Source organism: Nycticebus coucang, chromosome 6, assembly GCF_027406575.1.
Source record: "Nycticebus coucang isolate mNycCou1 chromosome 6, mNycCou1.pri, whole genome shotgun sequence".
In the NCBI taxonomy this organism is placed as follows: domain Eukaryota; kingdom Metazoa; phylum Chordata; class Mammalia; order Primates; family Lorisidae; genus Nycticebus; species Nycticebus coucang.
This window is the reverse complement of record NC_069785.1, coordinates 61,275,447-61,289,682: the sequence shown is the minus strand read 5'-3', so window position 1 is coordinate 61,289,682 and position 14,236 is coordinate 61,275,447. Positions and strand designations below refer to the sequence as shown.

The 14,236-nt window shown below is 38.8% G+C and overlaps 1 protein-coding gene and 1 pseudogene across 5 annotated transcripts in view; one reads left to right on the top strand and one right to left on the bottom strand.

Annotated features, from left to right (window-relative positions):
- The window catches only part of RNF111 (ring finger protein 111), a 92,634-nt gene that overhangs the window by 44,432 nt on the left and 33,966 nt on the right, over window positions 1-14,236 (bottom strand). For all 5 annotated transcript variants that reach the window (XM_053594018.1, XM_053594022.1, XM_053594020.1 and 2 more), the window contains exons 2-3: window positions 10,735-11,633; window positions 2,852-2,978 (exon numbers count right to left, since the gene is read on the bottom strand). In XM_053594018.1, the coding sequence (XP_053449993.1) occupies window positions 2,852-2,978; window positions 10,735-11,614 (1,007 nt within the window). In that variant the 5' untranslated portion in view covers window positions 11,615-11,633. The remainder of the gene's footprint in view (window positions 1-2,851; window positions 2,979-10,734; window positions 11,634-14,236) is intronic.
- Window positions 389-969, top strand: LOC128587680 (60S ribosomal protein L15-like; annotated as a pseudogene).

Sequence of the window (14,236 nt, the reverse complement as noted above, 5' to 3'; positions counted from 1 at the left end):
AAAAGTCAAAAAATATGTTTTGAACTAGGTTGCCCTAACATAATAATAGCACAAATTTCACTTGTACCAATGAGTAACATCTTAAAACAAGTAGATTATAACAAAAAGGCTGTTTTGATATCAGTACCGCCTTTAATTTTTGTTTGTTTGTTTAGCAGGCCCTGTCTGGGTTCAAACCCACCAGCACCAGTACCTGGGACTGGAGCTCTAATCATTGAGCTATAGGCACCCAGCCATATTTTTTTATTTTTAATTTCAATACCATCCATGATATTTACATATGCTTCACACTTAAATTTCAAAAGAGTTCAAGAATTCTGTATCATTTAGCACACTCAATTTAGAAAAACATTAAGCAGGTCTGGAGGCAGCCATCAGGTGAGCCAAGATGGGTGCATACAAGTACATCCAGAAGCTATGGAGGAAGAAGTAGTCTGATGTAATACGTTTTCTTCTCAGGGTCCACTGCTGGTAGTACCACCAGCTTTCTCTGCTCCACCAGGCTCCTTGCCCCACACAGCCCAGACAAAGAGTGCAGGCTGGGATAAAAGGCCAAGCAAGGTTATGTCACATATAGGATTCATGAGTGCCATGGTGGCCACAAACACCCAGTTCCTAAGGGTGTAACTTATGGCAAGCCTGTCCATCATGGTATTAACCAGCTCAAGTTTGCTCAAAGCCTTCAGTCTGTTGCTGGGGAGCAAGCTGGATGCCACTGTGGTGCTCTAAGAATCCTGAACTCTTACTGGGTTGGTGAAGATTCTACATACAGATTTTCTGAGGTTATCCTCATTGATCCATTCCATAAATCCAGCAGAAAAAAATCCTGACATCCAGTGGATCACCAAATCAGTCCACAAGCAAGGGAGATGTGTAGGCTGGAATCTGAAATGTGGCCTCAAGAAATGTGGCCTTGGGAAGTGCCGTAAGCGCCACCACACTACTGGTAGATGTCACCGTGCAGCTTAGGGAAGATCCAGTTCTCTCCAGCTCCACCATTAGCACTAATATAAGTAATGTTTCTGTAAGTCATACCTAATAAACAATTTAGGATGGTCATGTGTGCCTAAGGTGGTATTTGTTAAAACCAGTCTACAGATTGCTTCATGAATGCTTTGTCAAATTATGAAGTATAATAATATTTGAAGACTATATAAATGATGGTGTATCTGGTTTCTATTAAGATAAAAATTTATTTTGGCTTGGTGCCCATAGCACAATGTTTACGGCGCCAGCCACATACACTGAGGCTGGTGGGTTTGAACCCGGCCCGGGCCAGCTAAACAATCATGACAACTACAACAAAAAAATAGCCAGACGTTGTGGTGTGTGCCTGTAGTCCCAGCTACTTGGGAGGCTGAGGCAAGAGAATCACTTAAGCCCAAGAGTTTGAGGTTGGTGTTACACCACAGCACTCCACCGAGGGCAACAAAGTGAGACCCTGTCTCAAAAAAAAATAGGGTGGCGCCTGTGGCTCAGTGGGTAGGTAGTGACCCCATATACTGAGGGTCACAGGTTCAAACCCGGCCCCAGCCAAACTGCAACAACAACAAAAAAAAATAGCCAGGCATTGTGGCGGGCGCCTGTAGTCCCCACTACTCGAGAGGCTGAGGCAAGAGAATTGCCTAAGCCTAGGAGTTGGAGGTTGCTGTAAGCTGTGTGACACCATGGCACTCTACCGAGGGTGATAAAGTGAGACTCTTGTCTCTACAAAAAAAAAAAAAAAAAAGATAAATTTATTTTTTGTCTTTGTTTTATTTTCTTAGAAAGTTATATGTCCATGTTTAAAACACAATGTATGGTACAACAGGTATAAAATAAATTCTTTAAAAGGGGAGTTCTGAAAATAAACAAAAAAAGAAAAACATTAAGTAAAATTATTGTTTATCTACAACAATGACTCTTAATACTAACTGTACACTTGGGGTGCTTTAAGAAAGACTAACTCCAGGGCGGCGCCTGTGGCTCAAAGGAGTAGGACACTGGCCCCATATACCGGAGGTGGTGGGTTCAAACCAGGCCCTGGCCAAAAACTGCAAAAAAAAAAAAAAACAGAGAAAGACAGAAAGACTAACCCGGCTCAGCACCTATAGCACAGTGGTTACAGCACCAGCCACATACACGGAGGGTGGCGAGTTCAAATGTGGCCCGGGCCAGCAAACAACTTCAACAAAAAAACAGCCGGGGGTTGTGGCAGTCACAGCTACTTGGAAGGTGGAGGCAAGAAATCACTTAAGCCCAAGAGTTAGAGGAATGGTTCTCAACCTTCCTAATGCTGCAACCCTTTAAAATAGTTCCTCATGCTGTGGTGACCCCTAACCATAAAATTATTTTCATTACTTCTTCATAACTGTAATTTTGCTACTGTATTGAATCAGAATGTAAATATCTAATATGCAGGATTATTTTCATTGGTCATGACCCACAGGTTGAGAACCACTGAGTTAGAGGTTGCCGTGAGCTATGATACCACAGCACTCTACCGAGGGGAACATAGTGAGACTCTGTCTCAAAAAAAAAAAAAGAAAGAAGGAAAGACAGAATAACCCCTGAGAGGCCAAGACAGGACTGCTTGAGGCCAGGAGTTCAAGACCAGCTGGAGCAAGAGTAAGACCCACCCTAAGATTCTAGAAATTTTAGTTCAATTGGGCTGAAATGGAGTCTAGGCAATCTCGTCAGGTGAGTCTAATGCTGCCTTCTTTGAAAACTACTAATCTGACATATGCATACTCAAACTACACTAAAAAAAAAAAAAACCAAAAAGGTAAAAATGATGCAAATATCTACAGCATAAATGTTTAAATATTTACATTTACAATTTCAGATATACAACTAGGAATTAAAATCTCACCGATAGCTTTCTCCAACTGTTACAATCTCGACTTCACTGTCAGTTGAGGTAACATTAATTTCTTCATTGGCAGTGACTTGGGGAGTAGAGGAAGCTTCTATCACCACAACATCTTCATCGATACTTCCTGTAAACAAACAACAACAACAGCAAAAATATTTAAAGGACATCTGCCTGTCAGCTATTTTGACTTTGAAGACTATGAAGTTTATCACAAAAATTAAAATCATCTATCAAAATAAAAGGTTGTTTTTACAAACAGGGAGCTAAACACACAATGAAAATAGTACTCACTGTTTTAAGCTACACTTCTTCATATGTTTATTTCCTCCTTTATGAATTGGTATTTGTTCTTTACAAATGTTTAGTAGTTTCCATATGAATTTGCAGAAGATATTCACATTATGTAAGATAATAACCTTTTAAGATGTATTACATTAGCTGTATGCATTTTTTCCAAGATTATTTTCACTTAAGTCAGCGTTCTCAACCTGTGGGTGGCGACCCCTTTGTTCCATTTGTAATAATGTGGCAATTAGAAAGGTTGAGAACCCCTGACTTAAGTGATATTCTTTTAAGAAACACAACAGCTGGGAGCTGCAGCTCATGACTGTAAGCGTTAGGACTTTGGGAGGCTGAGGCAGGAGGACTGCTTGAGTAACAAGTTTGAGGTTGCAGTGAGCTATGATGACATCACTGCACTCTAGCAGAGACAACACAGGAAAACCTAGTCTCAAAAATGAACCTAGTCTCAAAAATGAAATTTAATTTAAAAATAAAATAAAAGGCAAATCTATAGACACAGCAAGTATGACTACAGGTTCTTAGAAACTAAGGGTAGGAACAGGGATTGACAGTAAAAAAGTAAAATGTGAGCAAGATGCATAGTAATATTTTTAAATCATATTAAGGTGTTAAGTGCAGGACTGCAAAGTTACAAAAAAAAATAAAACACAAAATTGTACCCCTAAAATGAATGAATTTTATGGCATGCAAATTATACCTAAGTTTATATACATATATATATATTTTTTTTTTTGAGACACAGCCTCACTTGGTCACCCTTTGGTAGAATGCCATGGCGTCTTAGCTCACAGCAACCTCAAACTCTTGGGCTCAAGTGATCCTCTTGCCTCAGCCTCTCTAGTAGCTAGGAGTACGGGTGCCTACCACAACACCCAGCTACTTTTTAGAGACGGTGTCTTGCTCTAGCTCAGGCTGGTCTCAAACTCCTGAGCGCAGGCAATCCAGCTGCCTTGGCCTCCCAGACTGTTGGGATTATAGGCGTGAGCCACTGCACCCAGCTGAAGTTGGTTTAAAAAAAAAAGAAAAACATAAAACACTCCCTGCAGGGCGGTGCCTGTGGCTCAAAGGAGTAGGGCGCTGGTCCCATACGCCAGAGGTTCAAACCCAGCCCCAGCCAAAACTGCAAAAAAAAAAAAACACTCCCTGCCACATACAAAACTGGACCTCAGCAAATGAAAAGACATGCCATATTCTGGAATGAGAAGATTAAAATCCCAAAGATAGGGTGGCACCTGTGGCTCAAAGGAGTAGGCGCTGGCCCCATATCCCAGAGGTGGCAGGTTCAAACCCGGCCCAGGCCAAAAACTGCAAAATAATAATAATAATAATAATGAAAAAGCCCAAAGATATCAATTCTCCCTAATTTTTTTTTTTTGAGACAGAGCCTCAAGCTGTCGGTTTGGGTAGAGTGCCATAACATCATAGCTCACAGCAACCTCCAACTCCTGGGCTCAAACGAGTCTCCCACCTCTGCCTCCCAAGTAGCTGGGACTACAGGCGCCTGCCCGGCTATGTTTTTTGGTTGCAGCCGTCATTGTTGTTTGGCAGGCCCAGGCTGGATTCAAACCCGCCAGCTTAGGTGTATGTGGCTGGCGCCTTAGCCGCTTGAGCCACAGGCACCGAGCCAATTCTCCCTAATTTAATCTACAAATGCAATCCCAATAAGAACACCACCAGTTATGGCTCCACATTCAGCATCCTCATATAAACAAACTGGCTATGAAGTTCTTTAAAAGACTAAATGAGCAACAATGTCCAGGAAAATAGAAAAGATTCTATAAGTAGAACAGTGCTCTTTTAGTGCATGAACAGACAGAACAAAGGCAGAAAATGAAAACTCCATAAATAAATGCAAACATATATGGGAAATTTAACATATGACAAAGGTGTAACTATCTTAAGTCAACAGGAAAAAGAAGGATCTTAATGACTGGTTTTAGGACAACTGGATAGCCACGTGAAAAAAATAAAACTGGGTTCGTTCTTCATATTGTATATGAGATCCAAACGGATCTATGCTCTAAATACAAAAAAAAAAAAGAATTAAATAATACAAAAAAAAAATGGGTTGTTTATATTGTAACTTAAGAGTAGGAAAGATATCCCTAATTGATTCAAAATCCAGAAGCAATAAGGACAAAAGTTGTTAAATATGGCCTATCAGAAATGTTTTTGAGGGTTGGGCACAGTGGCTCATGCCCATGATCCCAGCACTCTGGGAGGCCAAGGAGGGCACATCATCTGAGCTCAGGAGTTCGAGACCAGCCTAAGAAAGAGTGAGAACCCATCCCTAAAAATTGCTGGGCATTGTGGCAGGCACCTGGGCATTGTGGCAGGTACTCAGGAAGCTAAGGCAAGAGAATCCCTTGAGCCCAGGAGTCTGAGGTTTTTGTGAGCTTTGACACCACAGCACTCTACTGGGACAAAGTGAAACTCTTGTTTTTTTGGCACATTGGGAGGCCAAGGCAGAAAGATTACTTGAGCTCAGAATTTCTAGACCTGCCTGAGCACAACAAGACAGTCTCTACTGAAAACAGAAAAACTGGCAATGCGCCCATAGCACAGTGGTTACAGTATCAACCACATACACTGAGGCTGGGGGTTAGAACCCAGTCCAGGCCAGCTAACCAACAATGACAACTGCAACAAAAAATATCCAGGCGTTGTGGTGGGCTCCTGTAGTCCCAGCAACTTGGAAGACTGAGGCAAGAGACTCACTTAAGCCCAAGAGTTTGAGGTTGCTGTGAGCTGTGATGCCAAGCCACTCTATTGAGGGTGTATAATAAGACTGTATCAAAAAATAAAATTAAATATTAAATTAAATTAAAAAATAAAAATACAAAAATTAGCTGGGCGTCCTGGCACACACCTATTGTCCAAGTACTTGGGAGGTTGTGACAAGAGGGTATCTTGAGCCCAGGAGCTGGAGGTTGCAGTGACCTAGACCTATGATAATGCCAATGTACTCTACACAGAGGGACAGAGTGAGATTTTTTCTTTTTTTAAATGACCAGACACAGTGGTTCACTGTGCTATTATCCTAGCACTTTTGAGTGGCTAAGGCAGGAAGATCACTGAAGCCCAGGAGTTTGAACCACAGAGAGACAAAATACCCTGTCTCAAAAACAAAAACAAAAAATCTCATTGGATATTGCTGGAGTATCAACTCATTCTAGAAAGTGGTAAATAAAGAATCATCTTACTTTTCCTGTATGGCCTGCATTTCAGAAAAAGTAATGGGCTTTTCTGAAAGAAAAGGAAGAGTTCTTCTTTACAGAAGAACCTCAGCTAATAAATGTAAGCAAAATGATAGAATTAGAAAATCAGTATTTTACAATCCCTAATGAAGTAATGGATCTAGGCAATGGATCTAGCTGGTAAAAAACATTACACGTAATGTTGATGGGAGAACTTTACAATGGAAGGATCAAGATAACACCATCTGAACAGTCTGATCAATCTTTATATGTGATGCAGCAGAAAGCAAACATCACCAAATGTTGCCTTAACTGAACTTAAATCTAATCAAGCTTTTAGATCTAACTATCAATTTGTAGGAGACACATCATATAAAAAACAAACTAAGCCATATGTATTGAAATGCCTATAAGTGAAAAATGATGTATGGTAATTGTTTTATAATTCTCCAGAACAAAAAAATGAGGAGAAATGAAATAAGAATGACAGACTATTGATAACTGAAGCAAGATGATGAATAAGTAGGAGTTCTACTTCTGAAGTTCTTGAAAAATAGGAACAAAACGAAATGAATTTATACATTCATTCATCCTCATTGGTAAATGGAAATAACTCAGTGTCCAATAAGCTTACTAACAACCAAATGACACATCATTTTAGTTTCATATGCAGAATAGAAAGTCATACTAAATTTAAAAGGCAATTAGTAATAGTGAACCAAGAGGCCAATATTTCCCAGAACTCTGTTGATTCTAACACATGAAATGTTTATTATACAATGTAAAATACTAACTTAAAATAACTCATTCTTAGGTGATTTAGTTAAACCAGTTAATTAATACACAATACACAACTCAACTGTTGTGTCTTGGAATGTTTTAAGGTATCATAAAATACTTAAAATATATAACATTTTTCCATTAGTTCACTACACCAATAGCCAATAAATATTGATGCACATTGAAGAAATTGTCTACTTACTTATTAGTTACTTTTATTCAGTTTTTACCTACTACAAAGTAACTGAAATGTTCATCCATACAAATCATATTTAGTAGGTAAATCTAATTAAAAATTGAGACATTCCAACTCTATCCTAACACACTCTAAAACATACTGGACTTGAGAGTGTCAGAAAGCCTGGGTTCAAGTTCTAGTTCTACCATTTAAATCAGCTAAGACTTTTTGCAAGTCATTTTATACGGCAACAGCACTCAAAATATCTTTAGGAAAAAACTCATCTCCTAAAAATCTAAGGAAGTCAATTCTTTGAAAGAGCTGAGATTTCTTGATAATAGAGGTAAGTTTCATCAATATTTCAATTTAATTATTCTGAATATAAATTATTCTAAATGATTTTCCAAATGCTTCATTTGCAATGTGAGGATAATAATAGAAATCTACCTCATAAAATTGTTGGGAAGATTAAATGACAATATACATAAAATATACAGAACATTACTGGCACAGAGTAAAATATCAAATGCTTGATATTTTTATTTATCATCATGACATCATCAACTGTTGGGTGGCAGAGGATTTGATGCAGACTCCTTGGAGGATATTCTGGTAATAGGAGGCAGTAAAATTTTAACTGCATATACCCTCTGATACTCTTCTAGCAATTATTCCTTAAGATATGCTTGCGTAGGTGCACAAGAACTTGTGCATCAGGCTGTTCAATGCAGCAAGTATTCACTGACAAAAACTGGTTAAATAAATTATCTATAAAAAGAAAATACAATACAACTGTTAAAAAGAATAAGATAGTTATATATACTGATAAAAAGGAACCCCACATTCTTTATCCTTGCATAGGCTTTCATGTTTTATGAAGGAGATAAATTACTAATAGTGATTACCTCTGGGTAATAAGACCACAACATTGAAAGAGAAGATAAACTTTTATTTCTTATTTGGTACTTTCTTTTTTTTTTTTTTTTTTTGTAGAGACAGAGTCTCACTTTATCACCCTTGGTAGAGTGCCGTGGCGTCACACAGCTCACAGCAACCTCCAATTCCTAGGCTTAGGTGATTCTCTTGCCTCAGCCTCCCAAGTAGCTGGGATTACAGGCGCCCGCCACAACGCCCGGCTATTTTTTTGTTGCAGTTTGGCAGGGGCCAGGTTTGAACCCACCACCCTCGGCATGTGGGGCCGGCGCCCTACCCGCTGAGCCACAGGCGCCACCCAAACTTTCATTTCTTATTTCGTACTTTCTTGATACTGTGAAAATTCCATACCATGTGAATGCTATCATTAAATCATTATTTAAAAAAAAACTAGTTTAACAAAAAAAACACTTGCATAGAAACCAGAACACTTTCAGAGGTACTTGGTTTCAACTTTTTGGGTTTGTGCTTTCAGAGATGAATGTTATTTGAGGGTAAAATCTGAAAATAATGTGGTAGAAATGATGTAATTCTGTCAAGAAAAACATAAAAAAAAAAACCCACATTACAGGAGTATTAAACAAAATTTAAAAATGAATTAAATTTATACTATCCTGAGTTCTTGGGAATATCAACTCAGTTTTTGTCAGTGAATACTTGCTGCATTGAACAGCCTGATACACTTTCATTCACTATATTCTCATTCCCTAACAAATATCAGCTCCTTAAAACTTCTGCTCTACATCACCAACCATCCTGCCTCACTAATCTCAAGCAGAAATTGAGCTCTCCTGCTCCTTCTCAACTAGTATCTTTGCATTCTCATCACTTGAGAAAAATGTGACAAAGCAAGACAACTCCCTCTCTCACCTTCTTTCTTAAGAGACCTAAGGGAATGGATGCTGTACATTCTTCTCAGATGTAGGTGGTCTCAATGAACTTTTCTTTTTAATTTTTATTTTTTGAGACAGATTCACTCTCTGTCACCTGGGCTAGAGTGCGGTGGTCTCAACCTAACTCACAGCAATCTCGAACTCCTGGGTTCAAGCAGATCCTCCTGCCTCAGTCTCCTGAGTAGCTGAGACTACAGACGCCCACCACAATGCCTGGCTAACTTTTTCTATTTTTAGTAGAGATGGGGTCTTGCTCAGGCTGTTCTCAAACTCCTGAGCTCAAGGGGTCCTCCTACCTTGGCCTCCCAGATTTGCTAAGATTATAGGCATGAGTCACCTCATCTGGCCCGATGAACTCTTCTTAAAACAAGTGTTTGGATAGATTAAAGAAAAATGAACTGAACATGACCATGGCTAAAATTAAGAACAAGGTTAGTTTTAGGACTCTGGTAAAAATAGAACAATAATAAGAGAAAAGGTCTGAGGGTCTTCAAAAAGGGAGGGATCTGTATAGAAGAGGAAGAAGAGAGAGAAACGGCACATCTCAACAGCAGAGCAGCAGACCCCAGCCTTGACAAAGAAGACATTAGGCAAAAACCAGGAAAGCCCAGGGCGGCGCCTGTGGCTCAAGGAGTAGGGCGCTGGTCCCATATGCCAGAGGTGGCGGGTTCAAACCTAGCCCTGGCCAAAAGCCAAAAAAAAAAAAAAAAAAAACCAGGAAAGCCTGAGTCAATCTTAGAAACCACGATCCTAGTTCTTTTAAAAGCTCTCTCATTTAGCTACATGGATAAATTGTAAACAAAATAAAAATTTTTAAGTCATTAGAAAAAAGTAAATGAAAAGCTCTTTTCCTCTGTCCCATTCCCTTATTCCCCAAGAAATTACCTTTTCCTTCAGTTCAGACTTAAATTTTTCACTGCTCACATCAAAACTTGATAACTTTAAATTACAACTATAAAAATGATGCATTCTCTTAGGGTGGTTTATACACATGAACATATTTACATTTTAGGACTATCAGCACATAAATTTATTCCACTTTAATTGACAAAAAATGCTTTACTGAGCACCATCAGGAGTAAAAGTTTATGGGTCCTAGTATTTAGAATAAAAGTTATCATTCAAATACTTGAAATTATCTTACAGCTATAAAGAACATAACAGGATAAAATGAACAAGAACAAAGTACTTAAAAAATAAGTAAGCAGTCTTTTTACTGACTAGAATTGTTCTTTCTATGGATAAATGTGAAAAAAACTCATCACATAGATATCTGAAAAAGCATTCATAAAAGTTAAGCACACTAAAGAAGCACTCTACAAAAAATACAGTGTACTATAAAACAACTCACATAAAATATAATATGTATAAAATAACATAAGTGGTTATTCTCAAAAAAAAAAACCTCTGACTTTACTTCTGTCACTAGAAAGTTTTTAAATTTTTCTCTTAGAATTGGAGTCATAGTTTAATATTACAGTTGATAATTTCTTCATATGGCTTAAAAATAAAATGAAATCACTAAAACATGGAAACAAGAAAATAAGAACAAGTATACAGGTTCCATATTTTACTCAACTTAAGAAACATTTTTACCTGAGGGAACAGCTGGATTGTTTTGGTGATTTTCACTGGCAGAAACAAATAAATCTTCTTCTCCTTCAGTTGATGAGCTGGAAGAAGATTCACTGCTGAGGTCATTCTCACTAGAACTACTAGAACTGGGAAGCAATGTATATTTTCTTCGAGCTAACACTTCTCGTTTTTTCCTCTGCATTAATATCCTCTCTTTTTGTTTCTGTGTCCTCTGTGAGGAAGTATTTTTCACAAATCTCTTTCTGCATGGAAGTCTCCTTAATGAACTGCTATGAAAACAGGGTCTTTTCATTAACAATCCTGATACGGATTCTGTCTCTGTCCGAGGCCACTTTTGGGACCGTGCACTGTGACTTCTACTTTTAGCACTCAAAATGGTCTGGGAATGTCTTACAGAGACTTCTTTATCCTCATCAGACGTCACAGTATCAGAATCCCCAAAATGCAAACTAGATGAAGGAGAAGAAAGACAATCACTAAAAGAGGAATCATTATCTTCATCACTTGCTGTTTCTAGATGTTGCCTTAATCCTAATATTCCCTGGTTCTCTTTAACACAACTCTGCACGTAGGAAGGGCCAGCCTGCTGGCTTTTGCGTTTTTTCCTCACAACAACACTTTTTTCTTGTTCTTGTTGGTTGCCATTCATGTCTTTCTCTTGTTTTTGAGTATCATCACACAAGTGAGAGAATTCATTCCCCACTTTACTATTTATCATCTCCACTTCTGCAGGAAAACTTTTGGCCGCCACAAGGGGCTCTGGATGCAAAAGGATCCCTTTCAGACTCTCCTGTGTCTTTGGTGCATCAGAAGGAATCTCACTCTTCATATCCACTTTTAAGGTATAGAGCTTGTTATATTCAGGAGTCCATTGAGACATGGGAAACTTTAAGGAAGGCCTGGAAAACATATTAAATATTATAAAGATTCTTAATGTGTTTTATTATACTAAGAATTCTTAAATTCCACTGAGAACATCCCTAGTAACAGGGCACAACTGCCTTCTCATCAGGCTACAAAATGGCTGTAATGAATCATTTTACTGTTCTTATTAAATATTTTTCTCTGATAGCTCTACTCATATACCCAATTTTAGGAATATATTAGAAATTTAATAGCTGACCACCTCCTTATATCAACCACTTCCTTACGCTGACCACCTTCATATGTTAACCAGTTTGTTACAGTCCCTGGTGTGGTCAAATTACAGAGGTTCTACTGTACAGTAAATACCACAGGGTATAAGCCTCCTTGAAAATTTGTATTAACCAAAAACTGATTTTACTGTATATCTTGCTACCTTCATCAACATAATTTGGTTAAATCAAACAATTCTTCAAAACCTATTACAGTAAAAATAAATAAAAGGATTACAATTTAAAGACTAATTAGTCAACATGTTTTTCTCCTGGTATGACATTTTAAATGGTAATTATTAAATATTTTCTGTACTATTTGATAGCCACTACATTAGATGGATTATTATTAATAATGAATTAATGTGAATACAGCTTTTCTTTCCTAAGGTTCTTACCTTCATACTAGCCTATTTATTCTCTAATGAGAATCTGAATTCTCCTAATAGACAATAGACACATTATTATATTACAGTCTTAGACACAAAAAGACTAGAGCCAAGACCAGGCGTCCTCAAACTACGGCAGGTGGGCCACATGCAGCCCGTGGGGTGTTTTTGCTGCCACTGCCTGTCCTGCTTAGCAGCCGACTCATCCTGGGCCCGCAGTGCACATGTGGAATGTGAGTCGAACTCTCCGACTCCCCTGCATTTATATTCTGATTGCTATTCAGTTGTGTATGATGTTGTGTGCTGTGTAAACCCCAGTTCACACTGTTGCAATCTCTGAGCAGTGCAAGTTCAGCCATATGCTTGTATGGCATTAGATTCAGAAGAAAAAAGGCATACGTGCCTTCTTTTTTCCTGCAGTGGAATCTGATCGCATGGGTCTTCTCATTCATGCGATCAGATTCCTGTGTGAGTTCACAGATCACAGCGCAGCTTGCACAGGGTAGTGTGAACTGGAAAGGTGGTGGAGGAACCGGCTCTGTAATCATGCCTGTTCCCACACCGCACCAGTGTGAGCCTGAGGTAAAAGCGGAATTCCACCAATATGGGCACTGGTGAGGCTGAAATGATGTGGACTGGCAAGGCTGCATTGATGGGCACTGATCAGACTGCATTAATGGGCAGTGCAGTCTATATTTCTCTATGTGGGCAAAGTTATTGCTGGTATATTGTTTTTGTAGTGCTCTCTCTATATATATATTGATATTTTACTAATAGCAATTTGGAATCCCTAGGAAACAATGATATCAAGAAAGAGAAAAATTGAGTCGGAGTGTAGGATATTCAAAAAACAGTGGACTTATGATTACATTTTCATGCAGTACAAGGAAAGAGCTATGTATTTGATATGCCAGAATATAGTGTGTTCAAAGAATACAATTTGTGTCGACACTATCAAACTCAACATAAAGATAAATATAATTGGTCGGAGAAGTGAGAAAAGATAAAATATTAAAACTGAAAAATACATTGACAACTCAGCAAAATACTTTTGTGAAGCAGAAGCAGCTAAATATTTCATCACTGTGAGCAATTTTTTAAGTTGCCAAACTAATAGCATGCACTGGCAGACAATTCATGGAGGGAGAATTTGTTAAAGAATGCCTTCTTTCTGTTGCCAATGAGATGTGTCCAGAGAAGGATGATTTATTTAGTACAGTGAGTCTTTCAGGACCTACAATTACAAGAAGGATTGAAGAAATGGGAGACAATTTGCATCAGCATTTGCAAAACTCCGCAAAAAAACTTTCCTATTTTTCCTTGGCACTCGATGGAAGTAATGGTGTTCGTGATTCTGTACAACTTCTAATTTTTTTTTTGTGTGTGTGTGTAGAGACAGAGTCTCACTTTATGGCCCTCGGCAGAGTGCCGTGGCCTCACACAGATCACAGCAACCTCCAACTCCTGGGCTTAAACGATTCTCTTGCCTCAGCCTCCCGAGTAGCTGGGACTACAGGCACCCACCACAACGCCCGGCTATTTTTTGGTTGCAGTTTGGCCGGGGCCGGGTTTGAACCCGCCACCCTCGGTATATGGGGCCGGCGCCTTACCGACTGAGCCACAGGCACCGCCCACAACTTCTAATTTTTATTTGTGGGGCAAGTTACTATTTTGAAGTCACAGAAGAGCTTGCTGTACTGCAAAGCATCAAAGGAACAACTACAGGACAGGATATCTATGAAAAGGTTTGCCAAACTGTGAATGGTTTGGAGCTGGACTGGGCTAAACTAGCCAGTGTGACAACAGATGGTACTCCTAGCATGGTGGGGTCTAAGAAAGGAGTAATTGCTTGCATTAACCAAGAGATGGACAAACATAACCATTCTCATCCAATAGCCATACTGCCTCATCCACCAACAAGCACTGTGTAGTAAATCACTGAAGTGGGACTCTGTTATGAAAACTGTGGTATCTTGT